At 36.9% G+C, this 15,605-nt stretch overlaps 1 protein-coding gene and 1 long non-coding RNA gene across 3 annotated transcripts; one reads left to right on the top strand and one right to left on the bottom strand.

The window, feature by feature from the left end:
* The first annotated feature begins 441 nt into the window (after positions 1-441).
* Positions 442-4,584, top strand: LOC147552453 (uncharacterized). 2 transcript variants are annotated; one of them, XM_086666274.1, is made up of 4 exons: positions 442-601; positions 3,177-3,281; positions 3,479-3,641; positions 3,978-4,584. In XM_086666274.1, exons 2-4 carry the CDS (start codon positions 3,215-3,217, stop codon positions 4,129-4,131), a joined length of 384 nt encoding a protein of 127 aa, XP_086522400.1. In that variant the 5' UTR covers positions 442-601; positions 3,177-3,214; the 3' UTR covers positions 4,132-4,584. The 2 variants fall into 2 exon arrangements, with proteins under 2 accessions (XP_086522400.1, XP_086522399.1); XM_086666273.1 differs by lacking the exon at positions 442-601 and having other exon boundaries at positions 3,014-3,281.
* A 7,852-nt stretch (positions 4,585-12,436) lies between these two features.
* On the bottom strand, positions 12,437-14,608 carry LOC147552452 (uncharacterized). Its single transcript, XR_015238195.1, has 3 exons — positions 14,475-14,608; positions 13,777-13,842; positions 12,437-12,710 (listed from the first exon to the last, which is right to left on the bottom strand). It is a non-coding gene; the product is annotated as an uncharacterized LOC147552452 (long non-coding RNA).
* Between the last annotated feature and the right edge of the window lie 997 nt (positions 14,609-15,605).

Below are 15,605 nucleotides of genomic sequence, written 5' to 3'. Positions count from 1 at the left end.
CTGTTTCATCTTCTTCTTCTTCAGTTTATCTTCTCTCACTCTCTGTAAAATCTTTCAACTCTATCACTAACGCCATTTTCATCTTCATCTCTCCCTCATTCTCTCTCGATTTCTCTCTCTTTCTCTTTCCCTCTTTTCATCTTCCTCTTTTATCTTCCTCAAACCCTATGTTTAGTTTTTTAAAAGTTTGGTTATCACCAAAGTGGAAGAAGATGAATGTTTAGGGATTTGAGTTTTGGAGAGATTTAGGGTTAAGATGTGTAGATTGCTAATGTGGGTGATATACACCCTTAAAGTGGGTATTTTTAAACCATTGTATGGGGGGCCCTTTAACCAAACAAGGTCAATGACTATTTACCAAGTCAATGAATTAATGGGGAGGCCTTTTAACAAAAGTGGGAGGGCCCTATAAAACTTCCCAAAGGTAAAACATGAGGCAATGAAAGGGCGCTGTGGAATAGCCGCGTTATTAGTAAATGGTTGCTCAACGGACCGAGTCAAAGTCTTCCTAATACCTTAACTCTTAAGCTAGTGTACCGGCTTAAAGGCACCACTTCCTAAACTGTTCTTGTTCTTCATTCAGCAAATCGTCAACTTCTTGGTAAGTTAAGAACTATCATTGATCTAGTTGATTCTATTTATTTTGATTTCTTTGTTGTTCCTGCAACAATACTTCATTTGAGATGCTAGAGGAGATTTTTCAGTTTTAATTTCCATATATTTTGTCTATAAACTTGCGAATTTTAGGGCTAGATCAGGTGGTATCAAGTCGATTAGATTTTGCATTAAGTCCAGGATCTGCATTAAGTCCAGGATCTGCATTAAGTCCAGGAACTTGCGAGTTTTTGGTGCCAAAGATTTCTTCTGCCTTCATGAACTGTTGTTGCCTCGCTGTATAAAATTTCGCCTTCATCCGAGGTACCTGCTACACAACCCTGAGCGTTTGACAGCTCAGGACTTTTTCCTTCTTTCTTCTTGAGATTCCAACACTCCCTTTTGTAATGCCCTTTCTTTCCACAATAGTGACACTTCACATTCTTCTTACTCCTTGATTTTGATCTACTCTGCTTTTGACTCCCACTTGAGCCACGTTCCATTGATCGCCCTCTCATCATCGTCAAAGCTTCAACATGTTGTGAGCTTTCTTGTCTATCTTCTTTGTTTTTGCGTCGATTTTCTTCTTCAAGAACTGCAGCAGCAATATCATCAAAGGACAGAACTTCTATATTGGTGGTAATATTGATGATGAGTTGATCATATGAATCCGGTAGACTTTGAAGTAGAATTTCCCCACGTTCAACCGTGTCCATGTTATGCCCTATTGATGTAAGTTGAGAGAATAGAGTATTAAGGGTGTTGATGTGGTTTGTTACCGTTGTTGACTCCATCATTCTAAGAGTGTAGAGTCGTCTCTTTAAGAAGATTTTGTTGTGTAGTGATTTGGTCTCGTACAACTTTGTTAAAGTATCTCATATTTCTTTTGCTGACGTCTTCTCAGCTACACTTGATAATACTCCATCGGCTAGTGCTAGGTGTAGATTTGCAATAGCATTGCCATCTATCTCGTTCCACTTAGCGTCATCAAGCATATCAACCCGCCTATCTTCAATTGCCGCTAGACAATTATCTTTTCTCAAAATTGCCTTCATCTTCATTTTCCATAATGAGAAATTATTCCCATTGAATTTTTCTATATCGTACTTTGCCGCCATTATTTTGGTGTCTTCTTCCACTAACCAAACCGACAAGAACCTGGGCTCTGATACCACTGTTAGAAAGGTTGTGAGTCTTAGACACTCAATTGCAACTAAAGTCGAATATCCAGGAGGTACGACATGTTAAATATGCAAGATAGTAAGTCAATCATACATCTCCATCTTCTGTTGCATCAACAAGTTCGATAGAAGAGTCAATCTCTACCTCTTGTTGTGTTTCTCCTGGATAGTGCGAACGGTACCATCATACATCTCCATCTTCTCTGCTTCACTGTTAGAAAGGTTGTGAGTCTTAGACACTCAATTGCAACTAAAGTCGAATATCGAATAACACGAAGATGAACAACTTTGTAGATAGATTTATACTTAAAACCTTTAACATGTCGTACCTCCTGGATAGTGCGAACGGTACCATCATACATCTTCAGTTTGATGCTCCCAATACCAGCAATCTCCACAACATGATCATCTCCCATGTACACAGATCCTCCAGAGGTGGGTTCATATTGATGGAACCATTCTCTCCGAGGGGTCATATGCCATGTGGCTCCTGAATCCATTAGCCAAACTTCAGCAAAATTTCTTCTGCCTTCATGAACTGTTGTTGCCTCGCTGTATAAAATTTCGCCTTCATCCGAGGTACCTGCTACACAACCCTGAGCGTTTGACAGCTCAGGACTTTTTCCTTCTTTCTTCTTGAGATTCCAACACTCCCTTTTGTAATGCCCTTTCTTTCCACAATAGTGACACTTCACATTCTTCTTACTCCTTGATTTTGATCTACTCTGCTTTTGACTCCCACTTGAGCCACGTTCCATTGATCCCATTCTCATCCCATCTATTCCATCTCATAAGCAAGCCAAGTGAAGAGAAAGTGAGTTAGTATTGGAAAGAGAGTTTAGTTTCTTCTAAATACTTGTCTTTCCTTTGGTAAAGAGAGAGTTGATAGTACATCTCCTAGAATAAGAGAGAAGTTGTTCATAATTGTTATCTCCTTATTTAGAGAGAAGAAGTTGTAAGTAATTCATCTTTAAGTATAAATCTATCTACAAAGTTGTTCATCTTCGTGTTATTCGATATTCGACTTTAGTTGCAATTGAGTGTCTAAGACTCACAACCTTTCTAACAGATGAGAAATGATATTTAACATTTGTTGGTATTGAGAAGCTCTTCACGACAAACATGAAAATCTCCATAGGAGTGTCAAAGCTTCTAGGTTCGGGACGAAATTTGGGAACTTAGTAATCTTTTCTATCCTGAAGGAATTCTTTTTGCATTTTTTTCTTAACTTTGAGCTTAATAGATCAATCGTTTCCCAATTATTCCCATAAAGTAACAATCTTATGCTCTACTATTACGGCTCTTTCCATGTAGTTGATCTTCTAATAGTTGAGAAGGAAATATGTAGTACTGTAGTTCTAGTAGTTAAAGAGAAGATAACACTACTCATTGCATTTTTAGGCAGCAAACGATGGATTGACGTTGGATCTTGTGGAACAATGTACAATTCGAAAGCTACAATTAATGCATCTGGCGGAGACTTCTCGATAAGGCTTTCGTTTCCATGTATCTATTTTGAATGTTCTCTTATGCATCTTCGGAAAAAAGAAGGATTATGTATAAGAATATCACGAGTAGAACTTTTTGAGAAAATAATAATGTTTAAACTTTTCAAGTCCAAGACATCTTATAAGATGAGAAGCACAAAAAACTATTGGACTGTGCTTTTATGTTACATTACATAATTACATATAATTTGACAGGGACGAGAAAGTGGTTTCTCGGGCAATTTGAATTGAACGAAAAGCTGCATAAAGTTCTTTCCCGACATGAAGCGCTTCGTTCACCTCGAGTTAGCTCTGCTGCCTCACATTTTGTTTATGACAAACCCGAGAAGGAAGAGGATGACGAGCAGCTTCTCTGCAGGTATTCTGCCCTTGATATCCTCTCGCTGTATTAACAAATAGTCGTTATAACTTATATGTTTAGATGAAAACGTAATGCCGGAATAGTGAGTTCTTTTTTTCCTGTGAAGTGCTAATGTGGTTTTGTTATCTTAATTGACACACTTGCAATTATGTAATGTGAGAAATACTTGTAAATTTCTCTCAACATGTTCTTGTGATTGTGTCAATCACATTAATCATTACCCAATTACCGATTATACGATGCTTCTCCCATCAAATCATTAAAAAAACTGACCTAAACCCGAAATTCTCGCCAGTCTATTTAGTCTTTTCTTTTCACACACTGATATTTCAGTACAACTGAAGGAAAAGCTCCCAAGGGACCCGAAGATGAAAACCATCAAGAGAAGGGATTGGGTATTAGCAAGCCCATTGGAGCAGAAAAGAAGCACTGTCTGCTTACACGCCCAGTGTTCAAAACCAATGGAAAGCCGGGCACCTCACTTTAGTGAACAATAAAACAGTTTCGGATTTGTGGTAGCTGTTTATATTAGTTTTACTGAGACACCATTTTCGGGCTCATGGTGTGCTGTTAATAGGAGGTCTTGTTTATCTGAAGATGCATTTTCTGTCTATAAATTTACTACAGATGGTAAAATTATTATTGCATCCAAGCTATATGGATTCCCAGCTCCATCTTTGGGGTTTGGGATGTTGGAATGGCATTGTCATGGTGTGGTTTAGGTGACTTTTATATCCACCTAGACCTTTTACAGGCATGTATATATAGACATAGGTTTGTGTTTGATACGAGGGAAATAATTTCATGGAAATAAAAGAGTTCCATGGAAAATAAGAGTTCTTTCGTTTGTTAGTCATTTATTATTTTGCGAAATTACTAATTCTATTATTTGGTTGACAAACTTTTACGAATATAATATTCAATTAAGAATTTTTGTTCACTCTTTATGTAGTCAAAATGACATTTTTACTTTTATGTTGTCAAAATTACATATTCATCTTTCTATTGTCGAAATTACACTTTAACCCTTATGTTTTCAAAATGACAACATAAGAATAAAAAAGAGATTTTACTAGTATAAAAAGGTAAAATTGCATTTTAATGTAAAAATGTGGACATGTCATTTTTACAAGACAAAGGTAATGATATTCAGACCTCAGAAGGTTAAAAATGTCATTTTGATATTATCAAGGGTAAAAGAGTTATTTTGACAACATAAGGGTAAAATGTCAATTTGTATTATAAAAGAGAAAAATGTCAATTTAATATTATAAAAAGGTAAAAATGTAATTTTATCTATATAAAGTCAAAATATCACTTTGACAACTTTGTAAACATGTCATTTGATAAGAAAGACAAAAATGTCATTTGCTCTATATATGTTAAAAATGTCATTTTGATGGAAACTAATTCCGAGGGAGAGCAAGGAATTAAAAGTGGACTATTTCATGGAAATAGATTCTTTAAAGAATTAAAGTCATAGAATTATACTTCGCATCAAACGGTGAAAATACTTATTTCCATGGAATAGTCCACAAAATAAGATTTACCCAAATAGAATTATACGAATTATACTTTGTTTTACAGAAAGTTTGTCAACTCTTTCTGTAAAACAAATCACAAAATAAGATTTACCCAAATAACAATGTTGAAGACACTTGGGATTCTCCCAAAAACCCCTCATAACTGTAAATGTTGAAGACACTTGGGATTCTATTTCAAACATTTAGGGTTTTGGTTTAGAAGAAATCTCACTGATTGATATAATTAAAAGTGGAGATTTCTTTTTTTGATTTCTCATACTTCATAGTCCGTAATCTTTGAAATTGTTATTTGGGTAAATCTTATTTTGTGATTTGTTTTACATAAAAACAGAAAGAGTGAGTTAGTCGAGAAGGTTGCTTTTCCTTCCCGCAGCTATTACATTTGGTCGGGAAAAAGATATCTTTGCAGTAATAACATGGAGTTAGTCCCTTATATTTCCAGGTTATTGGAAACGATACCTTCCTATCCGGAAATTTTGGTTAAAAACCCAAATTTTGGGCCCAAATGCGAAATAAAACCCAGCCCGGAATAATAACCCACCTAAAACCCAATACTCAAATATTATCCTAAATTAAACCCAAATACGGATCTTTAGACACCATCCCTCCCAAAAACGCATCTCTAAGAACTCCTCTAATTTCATATTCCCTCTTTTAACCTCCTATATATATACTCAACAACCCACCTATTAATTCATTTTTCATTTTCTCATTCTCTCTCTAAACCAAAACCCTAAATGTTTGAAATAGAATCCCAAGTGTCTTCAACATAACTGTAAATGTCTCCAAAACCCCTCAGAATGCTTAATGACGAACATTAGTTTTTTTTACCAAGTAAAACCCCCAAAAATCCATCAACAAACCCCTAAATGTTTGAAACAGAACCCAAAATGTCTTCAACACAACTTTAAATTTTTTTCAAATCCCCAAAATGTTTAACGAAGAATAAAAGCTTTTTTACCAAGTAAAACACCCAAAAATCACCACCAATACCCTAAATGTTTGAAACAAAATCCCAAATGTCTTCAACATAACTGTAAATGTCTCCAAAAACCACCAAAATGCTTAACCGAGAACAATAGCTTTTTTACCAAGTAAAACACCCAAAAATCATCAACAAAACCCTAAATGTTTGAAACAGAATCCCAAATGTCTTCAACATAACTGTAAATGTCTCTAAAAACCCCCCAAAATGCTAAACGAAGAATAATAGCTTTTTTACCAAGTAAAACACCCAAAAATCATCAACAAACCCCTAAATGTTTAAAACAGAATGGGTTTTTTAGAGAATATCTCCCATTTATTTAGCTATATTAGGGGGACACCCCTAAAAACATTTTCGTTTAGGCGTTAACCCCCAAAGCTCATTTTCCGTTCAAATATCCGTGAAATAGTGGTCGTGCGAATCACATGCTCGCCCACTGACCAAAATGCCCCTGTTCTAATCCGACGGTCAGAAACAGATAATGCGATGAAGGGTCGTGATCTAACACATCTTTTTGTTCTCTCTCAGCAATTCCTCTCTCTAACTTAACCCATCCCTTCCCTCATAATTTCTTCTTCACATTTCAAGCATCATCTCCAAAACCCTAGAGAGAGAAAGGGAGTAAGAGAGTGAAGATGAATGGATGCAAGTGCTCATATTGGGGCAATTGGCACTACGGGCAAGAAAATGATGAACCTTTACATGGATTTGTCTTGATTGCTAGAGAAGTCAGAGTGCAAACAGATCGAAGTTTTCAGCCAGTGATTGAATCACCAACTCTTAATAACCCCTTGACTACACCTCTAAATTTGGTATGTCTGCTAAAATTTTCTTCAGCCTCTAGAAAACAATATAAGCCCTAGAAAATTGCCGCAATTTTTTCGCATTTCGTTTTCAACAAAGTCATTTGATTTTGAAATCCTTCAATTCAGACTCTCTCGTCAAATCTTGTTTAAAGAAAACAAAAGAATTTTCTGAATTTCGTTTTTCATTCAAGAGATCTCACATTTGAAGAAACCCTTTCTCAAAATTTAGAATTTCTAATAATGGCGATGGCGGCGAGGATAGGGATGATGGACAGTGCTTATTTTGTAGCCAGAAGTGATTCCCGCTTGAATCAATGCCACTCTCCAACTAAATCTCTCTAGGGTTGAAGAGGTATTACAATTTTAGGGAGTTTTTAATTTTTCTCCTCTACCTGCTTGTTCTCAAAATACCTTCTTCTTTTGCACTCATTGAACACTCCTGCCCTGAAAACCTCTCTCTTAAACCTTCCAAGTAAAACTTCTTTAGGCTCATCTTCCTGAACAATTACTTGAATATTGTAAGAAAATGGTAATCGAATAAGCAAGATGAGGACAAACTACAGATAAGAAGTCGTTATTTGGGGAAAATTCTTCCTTTGGCATTAATGGAAGATATCCATTTCTACTTAAATGATTATCATGGCTTTGAGACGAGTAGGATAAGGCAGGAAGAGAGAGAAAATCTAAAGCAAAAAGAGGGGAGAGAAAGTGGGTTGGTGGTAGTAAGAAAGATAGAAAATTGCAGAGAGGTGATGTCGCCATGGCTAAACTTGAAGTTCTCTCCAAAAAGGGTGCTTCTAAAGGCACCTGGCCAAAAGGCTGTTAGCATCCATCTTTGTTAGCACCAGGCCCAACCGCTCCTTTCTCTATTAGCACTGTCTAACTATGTAGGCACCGGTTAAGTGGAGTTAGCCCTAACCCCTCCCTCCATCCATCTCACAAAATCTAAGAAGATGAATTGAAATTACTTTGGAGTGCATCAAACATAACCTAAAATGCCGTCATCAAGTTCCCCGCTGGAGAAGCCTCCTCCTCTTACCTAAAGAAAATTTCTTTTCTTCTTCGTCAATATTTCAACCCCCCCCCCCCCCCCCCATCTCTCAACCCGCCCTTAACTCTCCCCACTTTCTTTCTCTTCTCCTTTTAATTCTCTGGTTCTGTTTTCCCTCTCCTGAAGAACGTTTATGCTAACTTCTTCTTCCCTCGATATTCTGGGGGTTTTCCAGAAGAACAAAAAATATGATTCCCTCTCACGAACAACACCATAATTCAGTTCCTTCTGTTTTTGAAATAGAAATCAACCCTAATAGTTTGAACTTTGATGATCCGAGTTTTGGCGGCAATCGAAATTAAAATTGCCAAGATAATAAAGCTGAACCGATTGATACAACATCAGATTTGTCTGATATTGAAATTAAGATCGAAAACAAAGAAGCTTTCATCCAAGAACAAGAAGAAGAAGGAGAAGAAGACAATATCATGGAGAAGGACGATAATAATAATAATAACTCAAATTCAACGTCGAGTGATGAAATTTCTCGTAAAGAGGAAAAGATTAGTGGACCTATTTCACAGTTTCCGCAACCAGAAGCACCACCAGGTTTATACGCCTCTAATGGAAGCAACGAAGAGATTAATCAGTTGGAACGATCATAATCTGATTCAAATTCTGGATCTATTCCGGCTATCGGTAAGTTCTTCGGTCAACGAAGTATTAGTTTATCTTCTACACTTTTCGGAGGAATTTCAACTTATAAAGGTAATAACAACATAAAAAACAACAGTGATGTTACAGAGATTAATCTCTCCGGTGTTAAAGTGATTGTTGAAAAGAAAAATGATGATGAGACAGAAAATCAATTCCTCCAGTTTAACAAGAACATGAATTGAAATTACTTTTGTTTGGAAGAAGAAGACGGAAGAAGCAAATGAAGGTGAACGTCACCCACATTAAAAACTGGTGCTTATAGAGAACTCGGGTCAAAGGCCATTGACCCGAGTCAACAAAATTTCTGGATGCTAACAGCCTTTTGGTCCGGTGCCTTTAGAAGCATCCCTCCAAAAATGCTGAATCGAAGAGAGAGAATAAGATTTTGTTAACAATGTTAAAACCCATGGAATTACCCAAGATACTCCCTAAAAACATTATGTTTCTGACCGTCGGATTAGAATGGGGGTATTTTGGTAAGTGGGCGAGCATGTGATTCGCAGGATCACTGCTTCACGGCTATTTGAACGGAAAATGAGCTTTGGGGGTTAACGCCTAAACGAAAACGTTTTTAGGAGTGTCCCCCTAATATAGCTAAATAAATGGGGGTCTTGGCCTAAAAAACCCAAACAGAATCCAAAATGTCTCCATGAATAATTATCAACATTAAGAGTAACAATGAAATACTAAAACATTTTTAAATACGTTGACAACATCTGTACAAGAATTAATACCATTCACAAAAATGCATCCAACCAGGTTAGTCTAAACATTGTGAACAATGTTCACAACATATAAAACCTAATTTAGAGCCATTCAGAATGTGCAAAAAAAATTTCATTAATACAAAAAAAAAATCTGATTTTCTATGACTTTTTCCTTAATAACCGGGCCAGCTTTTTGTGAACATTAAGAGAGAGAAAGTCTGATTTTTGCCTTAATAACCGGGTCATCTTTTATGATTTGATAGGTGGGTGGTTGGTTTGTCTCGTTTTCTGTGAAAAGAGGGAAAGAAAAAAGTGACTGGGATTTGTTTGAGGGATATAAGTGGATGTCATTTGTGTAGGGGGAGTAACATGGTATTTTCATCTTTTGCCTTTTTTGAGGGGAGCTCGAACCATGAAGAGAGTAGAAAGAGAGGGAGAGAAACAGAGAGAGAGGGATGACTACGGGAGTCAGTGTCGCAGGAGCTGATGGTCGTCGGAGTTGTCGGCAGTGAAGATGGAGGAAGAAAATAAATGGGAAGTGATTGGAAGAAACAAAAACAATTTGTTTCCATCCAAAACTTTGTACCTCGAAAATTTTTCTTATTTCCCCCAAATATCGACCTTTGCTGATTTGGGATTTGTATAATATGGCGAGTTAATATATTTAGGTTTATTGGTTTGGGTTTGTATAAAAATGACAAAGTGAACTGAATCAATAAGAGATTGTTGTGGGATTTGATATAATTTTGTTGTGTGTGCTCTCTACAGTATTCTTATTATTACTAGGGTATATCTCGTGCCATAGGGCGCAAACACTTGTATCAAACAAATGTTACGAAATTTATTGTTATATTTTATTGAAAGAGAGAAATTTTTATTAGTTATTATTTTTTTGTATAATTGTTTTATTTAGTTTCTCTTAAATTAGTTATTATTTTATTGAGAGAGAGAGATTTTAATTTCTTTTTTTATCCCTTGAAATTTACATTGTTTCTTTTTTTCTTAAATTAGAATTTTTATTTTTTAGAAGAAAATGATTATTGTTTTTTAAATAGGTAATTTTATTTCTATGAAGGACTATATTTTAAATATTGAGAAGGGCTTCTAGACAATATCCTTTATTAAAAAAAAAATGTTTGTCCTAGTCATCGTTTTTTCAAGTAATGAACTTCCCCGCCCATCCATACCCGAATTACCCGAGCTTCTTAATGGGCTTGGGCGGGTAATGGGCAAGGCAAATTTCAAAATTGCCCGCCCGATTAACCCGCTTACCCTAATTGTCATTGAAATTTTACGCCGACCCGATGCTTCAAATGCCCATGGACGGCCGTACCCACCCAATTCCCACCCCTACGAAGGACCGAGTTAAAAAGTCTCCACTTTTATGATACATATATAATAGAGTTAATTCCTATTTGGCCCTCTACTTTGTGACCAGCTTCCTTCATGGCCCCCTAATTTTCATAAATTCAAATATGGCCCCCTTTTTTTAGTGTAAATGTCTTAAGTACCCTTCCTCTATATATTTTTTTAGAAATAAAATTAATTATAACACCATTAAATTCCACCTCACTTCCACCTCAAATCTCTCTCCACCTAACCTCTCTCCACCTCACCTCTCTCTCTCTCTCCACCTCACCTCTCTCTCTCTCTCCACCTCACCTCTCTCCAACTCACCTCTCTCTCTCTCTCCCCAACTCACCTTTCTTTTCTCCGATGTAGGTCGTCGGCCGGAAAATTTTCCGGCCGGCGACCTAAACATAAAAAAAAACTATTATCTCTCTTTAAACACTCCGGCGAAGGGAAACAAACACTCCGGCGAAGGGGTTTCCCTTCGCCGGAGTCCGTCTGTTCAAGAACTGTTGCAAGAATGGCTTCTTCAAAAGCCTTGTCTGGCAACAAATTGGTAAACTCTTTGTCTTCTTCATTTGGAAGCAATCTTCTCCTGGTTTTACTGTTCTGTTCAGTAGCTGGTTAATTACAATCATGGGTTTCGCGAATTCATCCTTAATAACCTGATTAGAGTTGTTATTTATCGACCTGATTCTCTTAACTCCACTTCCTCCTCCTCCCAGATGATCATGAAATTGAATTCCAGATTGATTATTCATCTCAGATGAATAGAAAGGTGTTCCAGTAACATTGAAGGAATTCTTCAACTCTTCTTTTTCTCCAACAAGCTTTGATGGAAGATTATTATTAGTAACAAATTGACGATTCTCTAACTTGGGTAATGAATTGACATTCCCATCCGAAAACCCATTTCTAGTTTTCTTTGAAAAACCAGAAGTTTCTTCTATGCAAGGTTGAGGTTGCTAAATTGAGGAAGAACCCAAGAAGGATCGAAAAGCCGACATCAAATCTATACTCGGAACAAGAAAGCAATCCAAAACTTCATCATCATCATCACTATTCTCGCAAGAAACGAAGGAAGAGGAATGAACAGACCAGATCGAAATTAAAGATTAACCCTAGAGGGAGATCATCATCGTCAATGTAGGATTGAAATCAAACCGAGGAATCACACACCCAAAACCATGGAGGAATGACATACCCAAAACCATATACACCATTGATTGATCCAAAATCTCCCACAGAGCTTTTTGATAATTCCTATAGATGTTGTATCACAATAGTTGTTGTATCTCAAAATGGATGAACTTCAACAACCAAACACAAATAGTTGATGTCCCTCAATTAAACCTAATAATTCCATAGATTGTGTGGAAATCTAATGGATGAACTTCAACACCAGTAGTTGATACACAATATCACATATTTCAAGAATTGAATCACATCTAACATTTGAAAAACCAGAAAAATTGTGGCGCTCCGTGTCCCAAAATAGACACGACCACGCCCCGGCAATTCACAGACGAGACTAAAATCCGGCAGAGTCTCCTCTGTAAATCGAACCGGTCGCACCTGCAAAACCTGTCATGCAAACCATACATTCGCATAGACAAGAAATAAACTATCGAGCGGAAGCTAAACAAACTCAACTCAGTTCGGGTCGAAACCCGAACCACAAACATACAAACGCCTCATAAAACACCGATACAACTTATAAACAACTCTAAGTTTTACGTATATATATATATATATATATATATATATATATATATATATATATATATATATATATATATATATTAGAGTTTGGTTTCTGCGATAAATACATAACTTGAAAATAACGAAAAATCAATAAACAAAACCAAAGACAACGACATAACCCTGCTAGCCTCGTCAGACAAGATCACCGGCTGGAATACACATTCCGCCTCGAGCCTACGACAAAGCACCTGCACACTGACAACTGGTAGGGGGTCAAAATACTCACCGACACGAGTTATTCTGGTAGAAGACCAATCCAAAAGCCATCACGTTTTCAAAAGTTCATTTAATAAGTTGTAAACATCATGACAAAGCGAGTTATCAAACCAGTTACCATATATACTATATACAAAACCATTTTCCTTAATCTAGCAAGTAATAGCAGTGATTAGCTGCCCACCCATGGTGCGCTCCCAATAAGAGGAGAGTTCCTCAGGAGAACCTAGAGTACGTTAGATAGTCCAGCCCATTTATGTTACTAGCTAATGCAGTACGTCTCCTCGAGAAAGAGACTTACCCTTAGCCGGTAAGTCCCTCTCCCACTAAGGGACTCCGCAATCATTGAAGAGTTTACCTCATGATACATATATACCTTAAGTATCTAAGTACGTTTTTTTTTATCACCGAGTTCGAATAAGAGAGCCGTCCCCCAATTACCATGGAAGGACCTGAACCTCATTCTCTTCGGTACCCTGTCATGCATCTAATGCGATCTTTCAAAATCAGTTTCATTCATATATCAAAACCAATATTCTCATTCGATTCATTAACTTATCAAACACGGAAGTGGAACAACCAAGAGTCATATCGCCACAAAGCAGAGGGATTCCCAATCAATGACACCTCCCAAGCGAGCGGTCAGGGTGTACGGCCCTGAGCCTCGAGCTGGAGGCACGAGCACCAATGGCCAGCAAGTGAAGCACTCTACTCCCACAGGTCTCATGACTAGTGTCACCCACCTCACCGGTCTCACACGGATCACAACCGTGTCCACATGTCATCTTACCCTCAATGGCTACGTGCCCGTAGGTTGACATAATCCGCAGTCGAGTACATACAAGAAAATCCCAATAGTTCACAATAATCGTAAAATCAGTTCGAAAACATTTCTCATATCGCATCAAAGCATTTCAAGCATATTTCAATTCATCACATAAATCGAGTTTCATGCTACCTAAACTCTAGTTATAATGGCGCATATATAACTATAGAATCTAGCATATTCATTATCTATAAAACCATGCTGGATAAAGGATTCAAAACCCTACCTCAGTCCTTGCATCACCAAAGACTCCCGCCTACCAGACGACCTTATTCCTCCTCATTCGCATACTCTGGGATAAGGAAGAATAACCAAAACCGAAAAGAAACATTAGGTTCTTATACTAAGAACCTTCGTAAATAAAAAGGATCATTAAAACAAAACCATGAAAACTTAAAAGCAAATTCGCTAACTTCGGAAGACTTCAAGTATCTATCGATTCGATCTCTAACTTCGTAACTATGTCTCCTGAATATCGAAAATGCCTACGAACCAATCAATCAACTTCCCATAAACTCTATTTTACATTTTAGAATCTTCCTAAGTTGAAGAATCATATACTGAACCCCATAATATAAAGATATAACTGAAATTGTCCATTCATATGAATTATAATAAAGTTCGGGTAACCATCTCTATTTCAATTTATTTCCAAAACTAGTTCAAATCTGAAATTCGAGTTGTAAAATAATTCGGCAGCACCCCGTCTATAAACGAACACCCGAAATATCCCATAACATCCTAAACATGATCCTGAACATTAATCATTCGACGAAACTAAAGAATAACTGCTCCAAATCATGAACCCAAAAGAAACTAGTACAACTATACTGTTATCGAAATAACCATCATAAATCCACCAAATACGGACGAAATTGAGAATTCTAAACGGATAGATATGTAGAACAAGTCGAGTGGGATTACCTGGAAGAAGTTTCACTGAATTCCGACAAACCATCACGAAAAAATCGACGAAAGAATTTCATAGCCGTTGAACCCTAAATTTCTTTCACTTCCCACGGCTAAGTCTCAATGCTGTTTATTGATTCTCAAATCAATTTGGGACAAAGATGGAAAGGGGGATAAAAGGTGGGGTGAGATAGATGGAAATTGGGACGGCACGTGTATAAGCATGCAGTGACTAGGTATGGGTTGCTTTTTTTATTTGAAAATAATTAAATATTATTATAAGCCAACATTTGGATCCATCCATTTACAGATTTTATTAAGCAATCAAATTCTTAAAAAAAAAAAAGCAATCAAATTAAAAATCCACATGCTTACAAACCCACCCGGCAAAAACCATTTTCAGAATCTGCCATATTTACAGTTTGGTCCCTGGTTTTCCATGTTCGCAAAATACCTCCCTAATTTGTCCTCTTTGTTGTTTAACCCTTCTTTTGATTTGACCTAAATGTCAAATAGTCCTTCAATTTACCTTGAAATTGTGGGATGTTACAAAAATAAATGTCAGATTTTGAAGGATCTAATACCTATGTACATATTTCTTTTCAAACTCTTGAGTACTTAGATCCAAACAGATTTCTCCATTTCAAACAAGATCATAATTATTTGCAATTACAAAGTCATCATGGAAACCATTAAAGAAAAATGGATTTTTACCTATTCAACCATCAAGAACGATGGCAAGCTTGGAATTGGGAAGCGCCTGAAAGATTAAGAAATGATCATCAAGAGATGTCTTTGAACCTAATTCTAAACTTTAGTGGTAGGAAAAAATTAGGAGATTATGACGATGATGATCTAAGCAGACAACACATAGAGGGAGATTATTGAATCCTACAGAAGTATAAATTTAGAGAGAGAAAGATTAAAGACCGGTTTAACGGATTCTGGGGACTATTTCTTGCCCTCGCTTTCTCTGATTTGATCTTCAAAATCACATGTCGGATCTGAGATAGAGTGGGAGGGAAGAGAGAGAATAACAGATTGAAGAGAGAGATAGAGAAAGCGAGGAAGAGCAGATTGAAGAGAGATAAGGGAAATGGCTCTCTGGCTGCGTGACATAGTTTCGATCACCCACAGGTGACATAG

Source organism: Eschscholzia californica, unplaced genomic scaffold (genome assembly GCF_041429995.1).
Source record: "Eschscholzia californica isolate CP2 unplaced genomic scaffold, dmEscCali1.0.p SCAF_3, whole genome shotgun sequence".
In the NCBI taxonomy this organism is placed as follows: domain Eukaryota; kingdom Viridiplantae; phylum Streptophyta; class Magnoliopsida; order Ranunculales; family Papaveraceae; genus Eschscholzia; species Eschscholzia californica.
Note: the sequence above shows the minus strand (reverse complement) of the source record. Positions and strands in the feature narration are given on the sequence as shown.

Coding starts and splice junctions, on each gene's coding strand:
- LOC147552453 (XM_086666273.1), top strand. CDS start 3,059: ATGCTCTACTATTACGGCTCTTTCCATGTAGTTGATCTTCTAATAGTT. Junction 3,282..3,478: donor GATAAGGCTTTCGTTTCCAT/GTATCTATTTTG, acceptor ATAATTTGACAG/GGACGAGAAAGTGGTTTCTC. Junction 3,642..3,977: donor GACGAGCAGCTTCTCTGCAG/GTATTCTGCCCT, acceptor CTGATATTTCAG/TACAACTGAAGGAAAAGCTC.